Here is a 13,608-nt window from a genome sequence, read left to right as displayed (position 1 = left end):
AAAAAAAGAAATGCGCTCGCGCGCCTACAGCATATTAAATAGTACTTTTCAGCTGTACAAAAATCTTCGTTCACACTACGCTTCCTGTTAATTAATACTAATGTTTAGCTTTGCTTAATCCAACTGCGCTTGCATCTCAGATAGTATATATGTATATTTATATACGTGTATTCCTCAATGAACGTGTCTCTAGGAATACATTTGCTACATTTACAGGCACTATTCCCTTCAAAATCGAGTAATTACCGTCACCTGCATTTCTATATGAGGAAAAAAAAAGAGATTATGATCTGTGTTGAACGTTTCGAATTTATATTCCAACTGAAAGACAATTTATAATTTTAAAGCTTTTCTTGATACTTTAATTTGATTATGCAGAATTGCTTTGGAAAAATATCTTGCTTAATGAGTTGTATCTTTATGAAGGAATGTTTTTCTCGATCCATTAAAGAATTTTTGTAGTATAAAATGATACTATACAAATTTCCACGAAACTCCGTCGTATTATAATTTTCTTCACAATATGACGAGAGTAAATAGTAATTACAATTAGATTTATATAATAATACAGAGGCTTTTTTTACTTGTTATACTCTGAGAATTCGACATACAACCAATGAAAACAAAATTAATTTCAAATATACTGTTCATTAATAAAGTAATTAATAGATCAAAGAATGTATTTTCGTTCATAAGTCATAAGTTAGTATTCTTAATTAAGACGATTCACGATATAATTATAAAATCTTTTTTCGGTTGTTACTTATATCAGTCCCCGTATCGTCAGCAATGATTATACAATAAAATTTGGTCAAATATCACATTAAAACTCGAGTATTTTTATCCGATTCATCGAATAACTTTAATAATCGAGTATATCACGTCGATTCTTTCAATTTTTGTTATTTATGCGGACATAAGTATATAAGAATTTCGTGTGAATTTTAGTTCATATACTTTGATATCTATTTTTCATAAATGTTCAAGAAAAACTATAGTCGTATCATAATAAAATTATTTTAGCGGATTACTTTAATTTGAGAATATAATTTTGTCTTATTGTTTCAATAGAGTTCTGTGAATCTTACTTTTTATACTTGTATAAAAGCCAAAGTTGCAATTTTTGTACAGAACTTTACTCCTCGATATTTGCGTGACTTTTACAATACAGTAAAAATGAAATATCGAAAAAAAAAAGGACAAGAAAGAGGCAATCTTTCAGATGTATAGATATAATCCGAAATAATTTGTATCTTGCTTTAACAATACGTAGTTGTATTAATAATACATAGTTTGATATACTCGATGATGTCACTTCTACATAATCAATGAAAATTGTCTGAAACCTTAAAAGAATCATGTCTATTCACGTATAGAGCGGTGTTAAAATGGATCTACTTATTATGCAAAATCAATAATTAAGAGAGAGAGATTAGATATCTCTCTAATACATCTTTCCAGTAGAAATAAAAGAAAAAAAAATGATTTTTATACATGAGTATGTAAGAAAGATATCAGAGACATTAGTCGGTGATATATAGCGTGTTCAGAAAAAAAATTTAAAAGATCTCGCGCGTACAATGAGGAAAGGCATTCATTTTTGTCGATCATGAAATACTCTTGGATACTATTTTTTTTTAAATTGTAACATATCCTAATTATACACAAGATCAAAAGGAAAGTATCTACGTTACTTCATTTCACAAAGGGTGAATACAATTTGCATAAAGAATATATATAATCATGATTAAGTTGCGATTTTAGATATTTTTCAACAAGACAAATGACAGTATAACAGTGAATTATTTCATCTTTTTTTATTTAACATTGGCAAACAACAAAGTTGTAACGATTCACTGGTGTCAACTTTCTTATTGGAAAACATCCTTTCTCTCCAAGATTTTGTCATATCTCCAAAAAAAGTTCGTTTCTTCAAAATTCGTCATTTCTTTCCCGATCATGCTCGATTATAGAAGGGCGCGGAGAATCGCATTCTGAGCAAATAATGACGCAGCTACCTACTGTCCTTGGCGAAAAGCTCGAACGTCTAATGCGTGACTGTGTAGCGTTTGTACCATAAAAAATTAAGCTTAAGTGATTTTATACACTATACAGAGCATCGTATTTATTTTATCATAACGTCACGTTCAGCGAACTTCTCTGTTGCATCGTGTTTATTTCATCATAACGTCACGTTCAGCGAACTTCTAACGCGCCACATCTAATATCTCTCAAACGGGACATCCTGCTCCTCCTCTCCTGCGGCGCGTATCATTGATTAACTTGCGAACTCGCGGAGAACCACGAGCTATAACAACAAAGGATGTACAAATATGCAGTCGTTATGTTATTCGTCCGCCGCTGCGATTAAAAACAGCGGTCAATACAGTTCGGAGTCTAAATCCGTGCATGGCGGCACGTGAAAACGGCAACGTCTCATTCCCCACCCGAAACGCCCGAGACACAAATGTTTATCACGTCCCGCCACGTCGCCTCTTGAGTTTGATTCACTAGTGTCGACTGAGGTTCCGAAATGTCCGACGTGACTGGGCTCAGCGGTGGACTAGGTGTCGCCGGCGCTTCTTCAGACTGATTGCGATCCGTCGTCTCCGCGACATCTTGCTCAGTTTCGCCGTCGGCGAGCGATGCTTCCGACTGCGCGGAGCTAGGAGCCTTCGACAGCAGAGAATCTTGCGCTCGCAATGATATAGAACTACCTTTATTGCTACTGCCATCCTCACCTAAAGTCAACAGAGAATTAGCATGATAAGAGTCTCCACAAGAAGTACGTATTTACTCAGAAGTTGAAACGTACGCTGTACTTTATTAAATCAAAATTGAAGCATTCGATTTTATTATAAAAATAATATTACACGTTTTACAAAGAAAAAACGATTTAAGTCGCATGAAAAAGTAGAAACTTTTTAATATGACGTACTTTAATTATAAATGAACCGAAGACAATTATTGATCAAGCATGTTAAAAAATATTACTCACCACAAGGCCTAAGAACGAGGTAGAAGAGCAAATCGGAGAGGGATATTATACCGATCACTTTATCATCATCATCGATCACTACTAGCCTATGCACCTAAAAATATGCAAGACAAAAATGTATCAACAATCATATAGACTGGAAGATTATGCTCATTGAAAAAAAAAAACGCTCTCTTACCTCCGCTCTGACGATTCTTTCCATTATAGTAAACAATGTCTCATCTAATTTGCAACTCTGAACACCTTCGAACCATTCATTACGATGCTCATTTGCTTCGCGCAGCGAAACGTCTAGATTGTTATATGTCTTTTCTGCTGCTAAGTTCTAAAAAAAACAATATGTTTAAATTAGCACTTGCATAACATACAGTACAATACCTTGCAGATGTTTTTTTAAATATAACTTACAATGACATCAAACTTTGAATAGATGTTCACTAACTTCCCCTCGGAGTCGACAATCGGCAAGGCTGAAACTCTCCTTTCCACGAATTTTTTCAGCGCTAAAATTATGCTAGTTTCTTCCGTAGCTGTTTCTATATTCTCGAAAGTACCTATCCTTAACTCTCTCAGCGTTTTGTTGGTGAAAGATGGTTTCGGTAACTCGTGGATCTGCCGATAGCAACGAATTACAACAAATTCACGCTAGTATTATGTCATTTGTTTGAAAGGAGAGATACACATATACTTACATATAGAAAAAGAAACCTAAGTATTCGCTTATGCGTCAAGATATAAAGGACGTTTCCGGTATCGGGATCTATCACAGGCAATCGGTGAATTCTGTTTTGTATTAAGGTCCTGATAGCCTCGTATAACGACGCGTCCGGCCCAATGCTTACAAGAGGGTGGACTTGATCCTTTAAGACCTCTGGAAATCAATAATTTCCTGGATATAATACCACGATATTGCAAATACATTTGTTGCTATCCGACAGGACATACTATAGTTTAATAATTCTATTTGCGAGACGACACGAGCCATCTTCCATATCCAAAGAAAACCATAGTAATGGTAACTACAAAGATAACAACTACAAGTTCAAGCACTCTATGTAGAATTAATGTACATAGAATGCATTTCACTTGACGCTCACAAGCATCATTTGTCCTTGTTTAACATTTGATGAACAACAAGGATTAGATAATTCCATGCGTTGCAAACACTAAATGGAACATGATCTTAATTGAATTGTAATTTAATAAACCAATGTACACAGTTGATTAAACTATTTTACAATAAAATAATATAATGCGTATTTGAATCGATGAGAATAAATCTAATTAAATAAAAGAATTGCTATATTCGGTCAAAGCAGATCTTAGTACTTAAATATTCTTGTGTGTGCAGAATTTATATACATCATATATAGCTGAATTCTAAATTGCGTACTGAAATCTTTTTCGGTCAAAAAATACAATCACGAACAGAATCAAACTTATAATTATTAAATCGACGAGCAATTTAATATTTTTTTATGCTAATAAACCTAGGAAGTTCAAACCTCGACTGAGGTAATATTTTACAATAAAATTATTTGCAGATTTAAAATTCTCATTAATATATTAATATTCTTGTAAAGATTATTAGCTTATTAGCAATAAAAATTATTAAATTGCTTGTCAACTGATACTACTATTCTGATTCTGCTAATGATTGCGTTTCAAGTCCGAGAAAAATTTCAATGCGCAATTTACAGAAGTGTGTATATATATATATATAATATATATTCACGCGGGCGAAATGAAGCGTTTAAAATCACAATTTGATTAAGGGGAGGTTATTTCAGATTATTAGAATTGCGTTTCAAGACCGACGTTAGTTCGGCGCGCAATTTGGGGGAAATTTTCAGATTGAGTTGCGTTTCAAGACCGACGATTGTTCGGCGCGCAAGTTGGAGGGGGGGTGGGAGGGTAATACATATATTACTTTAAATAAATATATTGCGAAGAATATTACTACGTCGACTCGCCATCAGAGGTCTATAGATATTCGCAAAAATTCTCGCAAGTGCTTGGAGACGCGTATATCTGTATATATAGATTCTCGATCTAATAACTTAAACAGGCGTCTAAGGTAGGCTTCCACTACAATACCTTACCGATGAGTCCAGTAGTGGAAGCTGGGACGAAACGCCATAATTACGTGATATTCTTCGCAATATATTAGATTATAATTTAAAAGATTTTAACGATATTTTGGCTCATTGCCCTCTTTCTATATTTGTTTTATAATATATATAATATATATATATATATATATATACACACAGATATATGTATATTTAAGCACCAAGTAAGATCCGTTTTGACCGAATATATGGGAATTATCTTATTTAATTAAAACTGTAAAATAATTTAGTTTCAATTACGTACAATTAAATACAATATTAACATACAATACAATATTAACTTTGGACTACAGTCGGATCATTTATAATAGAAAAACGGAAATTTTTTGGTTGTACTATTTGTATGATTAATATTATAAAAATTCTAAATTGTAGGTAAAAAAAAACTTTGAACTTTCCTCTGTCAATCGTCAGAAGGCACAGGTTTACTTTTATATTTTAAACAAAATACTTCAAAACTTAGATATAATTTTTATAGTTGTAGTTGATAGCTTGTAGATTAATTTTATACATAAAATTTGTTATTTTACTATCTTTTTTAAAATTTTAAGAAGAAGACTTACTTCTCCATGTATCTAATTCGTGCTCTTCTAACTCGTCCATTGTCACCGACGGACTGGTATAATACATCTGTAGTATTTTTATGAAATCCGTTATAGTCAGCATGCCAACGAACTGCTGCCGGGAACTGTCCCACAACGGTGCGGCCCTCACCCCTGAAAATATCTCGATATCTTCAAGCACAACGAGCCACAAATTTCTTTTAATCTTAGGCGAAAAAGTAAACTTACCATTATAGACGAGAGCGAAGAAGGCCTTTTTAACGAGTAGATGAGTGTCAAAGACGACCAGCTTGGCACTGGTCGGTATTAGGTCGTAGCATTTGTGGAACTTGAAGAACTTGACGAAGATCTGCGACTCGTCCTCCTCTGAAAGTCCAAACAGTTCGCAGTAGAGAAGAGCCTTCTGGTTTCGACGAAGCATTTTCGCGCGGAGATCTCGTCGGGGCGATTATTAAAACTTATATGCGGTAACTTGTATCAAACGCAACTTATCCCAGTGCTTGCGTATATAATGCAAATGTTTAATTAATAACCTATAAATTGAGAGTTTTGCACTGTAATTTTGAAATGTGAGCACATTTGAAAAAGCAGCGTCACACGGTTTTTTCTCCACGGTTTTTTCTATGAAATTGGAAAAATACTTCAGAAAAATACTTTCGGTTTTTTTTTTTTTACAGCAATATCACTTTTGATAGGTAATTTTCATTTGGAGCAAACGTCAATGCTGAAATTCAGTTAATACACGCACTTTGATAATATAACACCGATCTCAATATGTGACCCAATTTGAAGTTCGAATGGGTTAACGATATTATACAACGCAGTAATGGAACTTGATTAAATGATCGATAAATTGCGATTAACCGTCTCGGAAGTTCGATTATATGTCCGAAGAGAGACTATACCCGTGAAATATCATTGATAGCAGGTTCAATATTTAAAAATACACGTAATAGATAAAGGGCCACGGTAATTGTAAGCAGATAAGATATTGTTGCTTGCTAGAAGCGACGAATAATACTACAAGGAAAATAGTAGAAAATTGCATCAGAAGAATAATTTTTTTTATAACTATGTATTATCTCTTATTAGCTATGTGACGTTATAAGAAAAAAAGGAGAGTTCCGGCTTCTGAGAATTAAATCAAGCGCAAAATGGAGATAAAATAAATGCATTTAAATCTATATACTCAACAGATTTAGATTAAAATTAATTGTATTATAACACGAATAATGCGATTCAGAATTAATAACACAACTCGGTATTTCAATTACTGAGAAGAAAATCAAGAGAAGAAGGAAATTATCGAACTGGGACGTAGTTGTTTTTTATACGCCGTCAAAGGAAAACGTGTTCAGAAACGGTAAACGAGAGACGGACATGATAACAACAACAGACTTCACATTGACACAGCGATCGCTTCAGTAAAATATTCAATGACACTTTCATAATCACGCAGGCGTCTGCGATCTGGTCGTTAGACAGACCAGGGAACACGACTACGGTGCGACTAACCGGAGAACGCAAGGAGAACGCGGCAAGGAATCACGAACAGCTGGCGGCGACCAAAGCAAGTTGAAAGTACTATCGATGTGTGTGTGTATCGTGTTGCACGTAGGCACATCCGGAACGAATGTATCAGCCACTCGAAACCGCAGCCTCTGTTTCCCATAACGGAGACTTCACAACACGCGTGTACGATTCGTGGAAATATCATGTCGGGACGATCTATCGGATGAAAAAATCGTATTGCGAATTCCTTCGAGTCGATCCTGCTTGTTCTCGTTACGAAAACATTCTGATAGAGTAGAACACCTATTACAAGCATTTCGATGGAAACTCCGACCTAGAACTGAGATAATATTGACATTCATATCAGTCACTAGTGACTGATCTCGACTAGGTGATTCGGTTGATTGAATTAACTGAGACGGTGGAGTGCAAGAACAATGTGAAACTTCATCGATTAGGTACGTTTCGCAAACATGAGCTACGCTTAGCAGGAAAAGCAGCTTTGCAAATATTGTAAGATTCTTTAATCCTCCGTAAACCAATAGTTTTTTCACTGTTTTTCTAGTCCAATCAGGTTACTGACGCCTGGTTGTGTATGTATTTTTTAAAGATTAAAAAATCTGAAAAAATTCTAATACACTCTTTCAACATTCAAGAATATGATTTTACAATAATATGACTCAAAATGTTTCTCATTTTATTTACGTGTCCAAACTTAAGGCAGAATAATTCGAAAGTGCAAATGTCTTCAAAGTCCTGGTTGGACTACGAAAAGTTAATGTAATAGGTTCTTGTCCTTAGCTCCTCAAGAATCTAAACAAGTATAAACAAGTCATATTAAAGAAACATGTAACAATTGCATAACTATTTTTTCCATGCTGCCTATTAATTTATATATTTCAATCCAATAATGCATTGAAAACAAAAACCAATCATTTATAAAAAAAAATCTTACAAGTCTCAAAGCTGCGTCTTTCTACTGAACGCAACCTATATTTATGAAACATAGTACCTCATCCCCAGCGCTGTCGACAACTCGCTATGATCGTACTACGTCGCGGTACCTTTGGAGAGGATCCAAGCGAGCTCGTCCTCGAGGGGCGGGTTCTCCACCTCGAACTCCTTGATGAGGTCCTTCGAGTATACGGGATCATCGTCTTGGCTCCACCAGACAGCCGCGACCTGTCTTAAAGTGGCGCGAACGCTCTCGGAGTCCGAATAGTAGTGCAAGGCCAACATTATTTAACATCACCGCGTCGATCTCTGGTGGCCAACAAACATCCTGTCTCGTAGTATCAACGAAAATTTGCTTGAAATGCTCGCAACTGCCATATCTTCCTCCTCAGGTACCTCGGGATCTTCCCCTGGTTCTTTGATCCAAGAGAAACGAATACGTCGCACGAGTTACTCATGCTTCTATCTTGGCCTCGTAATAATATTGCGGCATTAGACGATATACGAAAGGTCGAGTCTTTTTCTAATTTATCAACAAATATCCTGGCAACTCTCGATTCTTTTTCACCAATAGTCTTTCTCTCGTCCCCCTCTCCAATTGTACGACGAATCTCCGATCTCTTTGTTGCTCTCCACGCAGATTTCCCACGAATCGTCAGCCTCGTTGCTGGCGAACATCACGACTGCCCAGTCGATCCATCGTTAACGGTTTGCTCCGGCTATCTCTCTTTTGCTTTCGCGTTGGTTTTTGCTTTCTCCTTCTCTTCATCGTCATCGTCGTCAAACCATCGTGCCAAGAATAACCGTCGCTGGTATGTCTTGCCAAAAGAGCGAAGCGCGCCAAGTTTCGCATCGTTTCCTTTCGTTAGGACGTTTTTTTTTTTTTTTTTTTTTCATAATATTAATTCAACACCGCGACGTAAAAATACTTATTGATCTGATATCAGTACTCACTATTTTTTAGACAAGATTCGTTAACTAGAACGTCATTCTAATGGATCGTTGTCCTATCCACGATTTAATGACTTTCATTTCCATTAATGTAGATTAATTTCAATCTTGATTTAATTTACTCTTTATTTTTTTCTAATTCTTCGTTATGAAAAAAAGCATTTGTATGACTACTATATACAATATAATTATATAGTAAAATAATATAATTTAGAACTTCATTTATAATTATTACTGCTATAATGTGCTAGCAATAATAATTGTATTTATAATTCTATAAAATTATAGTCTTTTTCGGAGAAAACCATATTTTTTGGTGTATGTAGGATTATAAATATAATTATTATTATTATTAATGTTATATTATCAATAACTATTAAAATGAAGATGTATAATCGCAAATACCAAACATTTTTCTTTCAGTGTTAGAACTAGAAAAAAATAAAAGATTAAACCAAGATTAAGTTAATCTACGCGTATAGATTAAGTTAATCTATATCGATAGGATAGGCAGTGTATTTCTTTCGTTTTATCTTTATTGAATTGACACGTTACGTTACCCTTTCGAATTTTATTATATCTTCTAGCCGTCCTTTTTAGGCCTGCGCGTAAAACCTACACGTGCGCTTGTGAATACTACATTTAATCTTGACATACAGCTGAAGGGTTTTCAATTGAATGGACTCGCGCAAACAAAAGTATGAAGAACTACGAGCCTGCAATCCATACGTCGAGAACAATTTCTGATTCAAAATAAACAAAGCAGAAAATTCTGGATCAAATCAATCAGGATTCTGATTGTTTCAACTAAAAATTAATAGAATCAACTAGACAATTCTGATCTGTCCATTTTCGATTAAAATTCCAATTGATGCAACCTGATTTTTTTTTCTAGTGTAATGTTAAAGGAATTCGTAGAGAAACACATGTAATGAACATAAACTTATCGAACCTAGCAGTCCTCCCTCCCCTCCCTCTCTCTCTCTCTCTCTCTCTCTGCCCCATGACCTAGACCTAGATAGGTGGAGCGTGCTAGTGCGACGTAGAATGCAGAGCGCGCCGTACGACGAAGTGAAGCTGTATCGCGAATCCCTCCCTCTCGCTCTTAACGCTAGCTGGTCTCCCGGGAGCTCATCGATCGCCACCATACACTAGGACAAGTCGGAAGACCTAGTACCACAATTTCGAAGGGGAAAGCCATATGTGACTCGGAAAACACGTGGAGCTTCACACATCTCGGGTTCCGCTTGCTGCTCACATTGCACACAGTGCACGTATCATTTTTCTATTAAAACTCTCCATCTATTCGAGAGAATTAATTTTAATGGAGTGATGCATTACACCCAAAAGATATAAACTTACAAACATAATATTACGATTCTTAATTAAACTGAAAGGGGAAAAAATAAAATGGTACGCGCACTCCAAGAACTTCAACGATTTTTCGCATTGCAAAATTGACCTCTTGAAATCCGTAGTCTTTGATCGACATTAAATTTATAACAACGTCAAACGTTTGATACTAAATCAATTCTTCATAAAGGGAAATTTCCCCTCTTGGCGCGTATATACAAACACATATACGTAGCCACACACATATTATACACATCGCAGCCTTTATTCGCGTAATAGACAGCCCTCCAAGATCAATATAATCCAAATTAACATTTTAATTGCTCACGTATATGAGGAGACTCTATGGCTTAAGAGCTTGCGTGTGTTTCTCTGATTACAAGCATTCAGACTAGATTAACCGAGTTGATTTTTATCCAGTCGATTGAATCAGTTTACAAGTTGTGAGTAAACGAGCATTCTAATCTCATCTTGGAAGATCGGTTGCAAGAAAATAAGAATCGTAAGTGGAACTCACCAAGATCGGACAATGAGACTTTCTCTAGGAAGGGATCCACCACCGGCAACTGTAAATTAAGAGAAAGAAATTAGTAAAATTACGTTCCAAATGCAGTCTTTGAGATCATCATTGTTGCTATAGGAGACAACAAATTTCTTCATGGAAAAAAGGTCCACTTCAAATTATTACCGCTAAAAGTCACAGTGACATTATATATTATAAAAAATCTCTCTTGAGAGATTTCTTTGTTTCTCAAAGAAGCTTTAAAAAGAATCAAATGCTAAAGTTAACGGTTTTTTTTCATATCTTTGGGAAATGGTTTGTCGTAACGTACTATCTTTTCCCCTTTTTCAACCCGTTTTTTTCACGACCGAAGATTTATGGAGCATTTACGAAAAATTATGGAAGATTGTTTGACTTGTCCATTTTTCAATAAAAATTCCAATTAATGTAACCAGACTCTCTTTCCAGTATATTATTGATCGAGTAAAGTCTGAATATAAAGAAAAGAGAGCGGGAAAAATACCAAAGTCCGTTTCAGCAAGGATCTCGGGCTGAAGGTGTGCCGTCTCTTGATCTTCGTATACCAGCTCGTCAGGACTCCGGAGCTCGTGGCTTGATCCGAGCTCCTGGAGATACTTCCGGTCGGCTCGCTCGTTTGACGTCGGAACAACATTTCGCGCGTCGAAATTAAAAGCTACGATATATTTTAAATGGACTGATTGCTATAATTCTTAAAGGACTCCCGGAGAGAATCCCTCGGCAAAGGAAATTCGCGCAACATATATATGGCGTTCGAAGTCTCTATCGATCACAGCCAGCACATATTCTTCCTCATTCTCGACCTCGACCTCGATCTTGTCCTCGTCGTCGTTGTCGCGTGTCCTTGTAGCCCGGATTCCGCGGTGTGAAACTCAAGCGACGACCGATCACGGTGGCCGATCGACTCTCAACGCAGTGCGTAGCCGCTGGATCTCGCGTCTACGTGACGATGTTTACGTCGCCGCGACGAGCGAAAGCACGGCGTTAACACGTCCTCGCTTAACACCTCCACCGGTGTTACCCGCGAGCGCGCTGTCCGGGATATTTTCGACGGTGGCATAACTCTTTCGCACCGACCGGCTGCGAGATAAAGTGTGGCGAGCCGGCATACACAGTCGGCTAATTACGCTGCAGCCTGCCAAGAATTCACGACTCTGTCAATAGACCGAGGCTCCGATAGCCGCGCGGCAAACGTCTTTCGTGCGTGAAATCGGAGGCGAATGACGTAACGCAATTTAGAGCTCTTCGCCGCGAATCCACTCGTAAACTCATTTCCACCGAAATCCGCACTTCCTTCTCGCTTTTCGCGAGTAGATCGATCGAACTCCTACCGTCTTAACAGAGCGACTTAAAGGGATTAACCATTAGAGGAGTCCTTTTAAATCTTGTAGCTTTCCTTGATCTATTACAACTCATTGTCTTGCTTCAAGATATATAACACTGTTTCAATGTCATAGTACATTGAAAGAAAAACGTATTATAATATACATAAAAAATTTTTATAAGCTTTATTTGAATAATACTAGTTAAATGTTTATCAAATATAAAGATATATTTATTTAGTACAAGAACTATTAATTTGATTTAAATATTATTTTTTATTTAGCAATTTTTCCCGTAAATAAATGTTATATTACTACTATTCAAACAATTGTTTATCAAAATTTAGTACATTTTTCTCTCAGTATAGCTTCTATTTAAAATATTTTTTTCAGGGTAAATTTAAAAACAATTTCAGATTGAAAAACAATTTTGTTAATATTCTATTAAAATAGTTATGTAGGAAACTCAAACATGATGAGCAAAATATTGACAATATGACAAGAAATTTTAACATTCTAGCAACAATTTGAGCATTTTACATAATTATTGATAGTCCAATAAAATTGGTTCCAAATCTGCATTTGTGCCTAAATTTTAAATACTTCGATAAACGTTCTTTTAACGTAAGTCCTCTTCTTTTATTTTAACTTCTTACTACAGTAGTTAAATCACTTTTCCTATTTTTGGAGAAAATTATATAAACACATAAAATTAATCTTTTTCTTTAACGCGGTCCTAATGGTATTAATATACCCCAGAGTGCATTTGAATTTAAGCTCTATGTCCAGTTTTATCCTCTCTCGTCTATAATGGCTTCCTACCCTCTAAAGGTTAATCTCGTCATTTATTAAAATGGGAAATTCGCGTGCAAAACGGTCGGCGATGAGAGAAATTTTACGAAGATCTACGTGTTCGCGGGGCCACCGGCGACCGCGAGTTTTAAATCTCATTGATCGTCGACAGGGTTGACAGCACTAGGCAACCCACGCGATTTTATTCAACGCCAAGCTATCTCAAGGAAAAATAACGACACCGACAACGGCAGGGTCTTCATTGTGGATCACCGGTTCGGAAAGCGACGCCTCACTTTTTTTATTCCATCCCGCAGGGTCATCTTTTTCCAACTTGCGCGACTAGGCACATTCGATCCACGCCAAGAATAGTAGAACGGTAGATAGTATAACGACACACGTAACAAGTGTAATAAACAAACTCGTGATAAAGGTGGCGCCAAGCACTTCTCTCTCTCTCTCTCTCTCTCTCTCTCTCTCTCTCTCTCTC

At 36.2% G+C, this 13,608-nt stretch overlaps 1 protein-coding gene across 1 annotated transcript in view; it reads right to left on the bottom strand.

Moving 5' to 3' along the window:
* Nucleotides 1-1,696: 1,696 nt before the first annotated feature.
* SNF4Agamma (SNF4/AMP-activated protein kinase gamma subunit) overlaps nucleotides 1,697-13,608 on the bottom strand; it is a 70,222-nt gene continuing 58,310 nt past the window's right edge. The window contains exons 9-16 of the mRNA XM_018542092.1: nucleotides 10,981-11,029; nucleotides 5,922-6,059; nucleotides 5,694-5,846; nucleotides 3,691-3,869; nucleotides 3,407-3,610; nucleotides 3,177-3,323; nucleotides 2,999-3,092; nucleotides 1,697-2,741 (exon numbers count right to left, since the gene is read on the bottom strand). Coding sequence (XP_018397594.1) covers nucleotides 2,437-2,741; nucleotides 2,999-3,092; nucleotides 3,177-3,323; nucleotides 3,407-3,610; nucleotides 3,691-3,869; nucleotides 5,694-5,846; nucleotides 5,922-6,059; nucleotides 10,981-11,029 — 1,269 coding nt within the window. The 3' untranslated portion in view covers nucleotides 1,697-2,436. The remainder of the gene's footprint in view (nucleotides 2,742-2,998; nucleotides 3,093-3,176; nucleotides 3,324-3,406; nucleotides 3,611-3,690; nucleotides 3,870-5,693; nucleotides 5,847-5,921; nucleotides 6,060-10,980; nucleotides 11,030-13,608) is intronic.

Source organism: Cyphomyrmex costatus, unplaced genomic scaffold (genome assembly GCF_001594065.2).
Source record: "Cyphomyrmex costatus isolate MS0001 unplaced genomic scaffold, Ccosl1.0 scaffold302, whole genome shotgun sequence".
Classification (NCBI taxonomy): Eukaryota; Metazoa; Arthropoda; class Insecta; order Hymenoptera; family Formicidae; genus Cyphomyrmex; species Cyphomyrmex costatus.
This window is presented reverse-complemented; position numbering and strand designations above follow the sequence as displayed.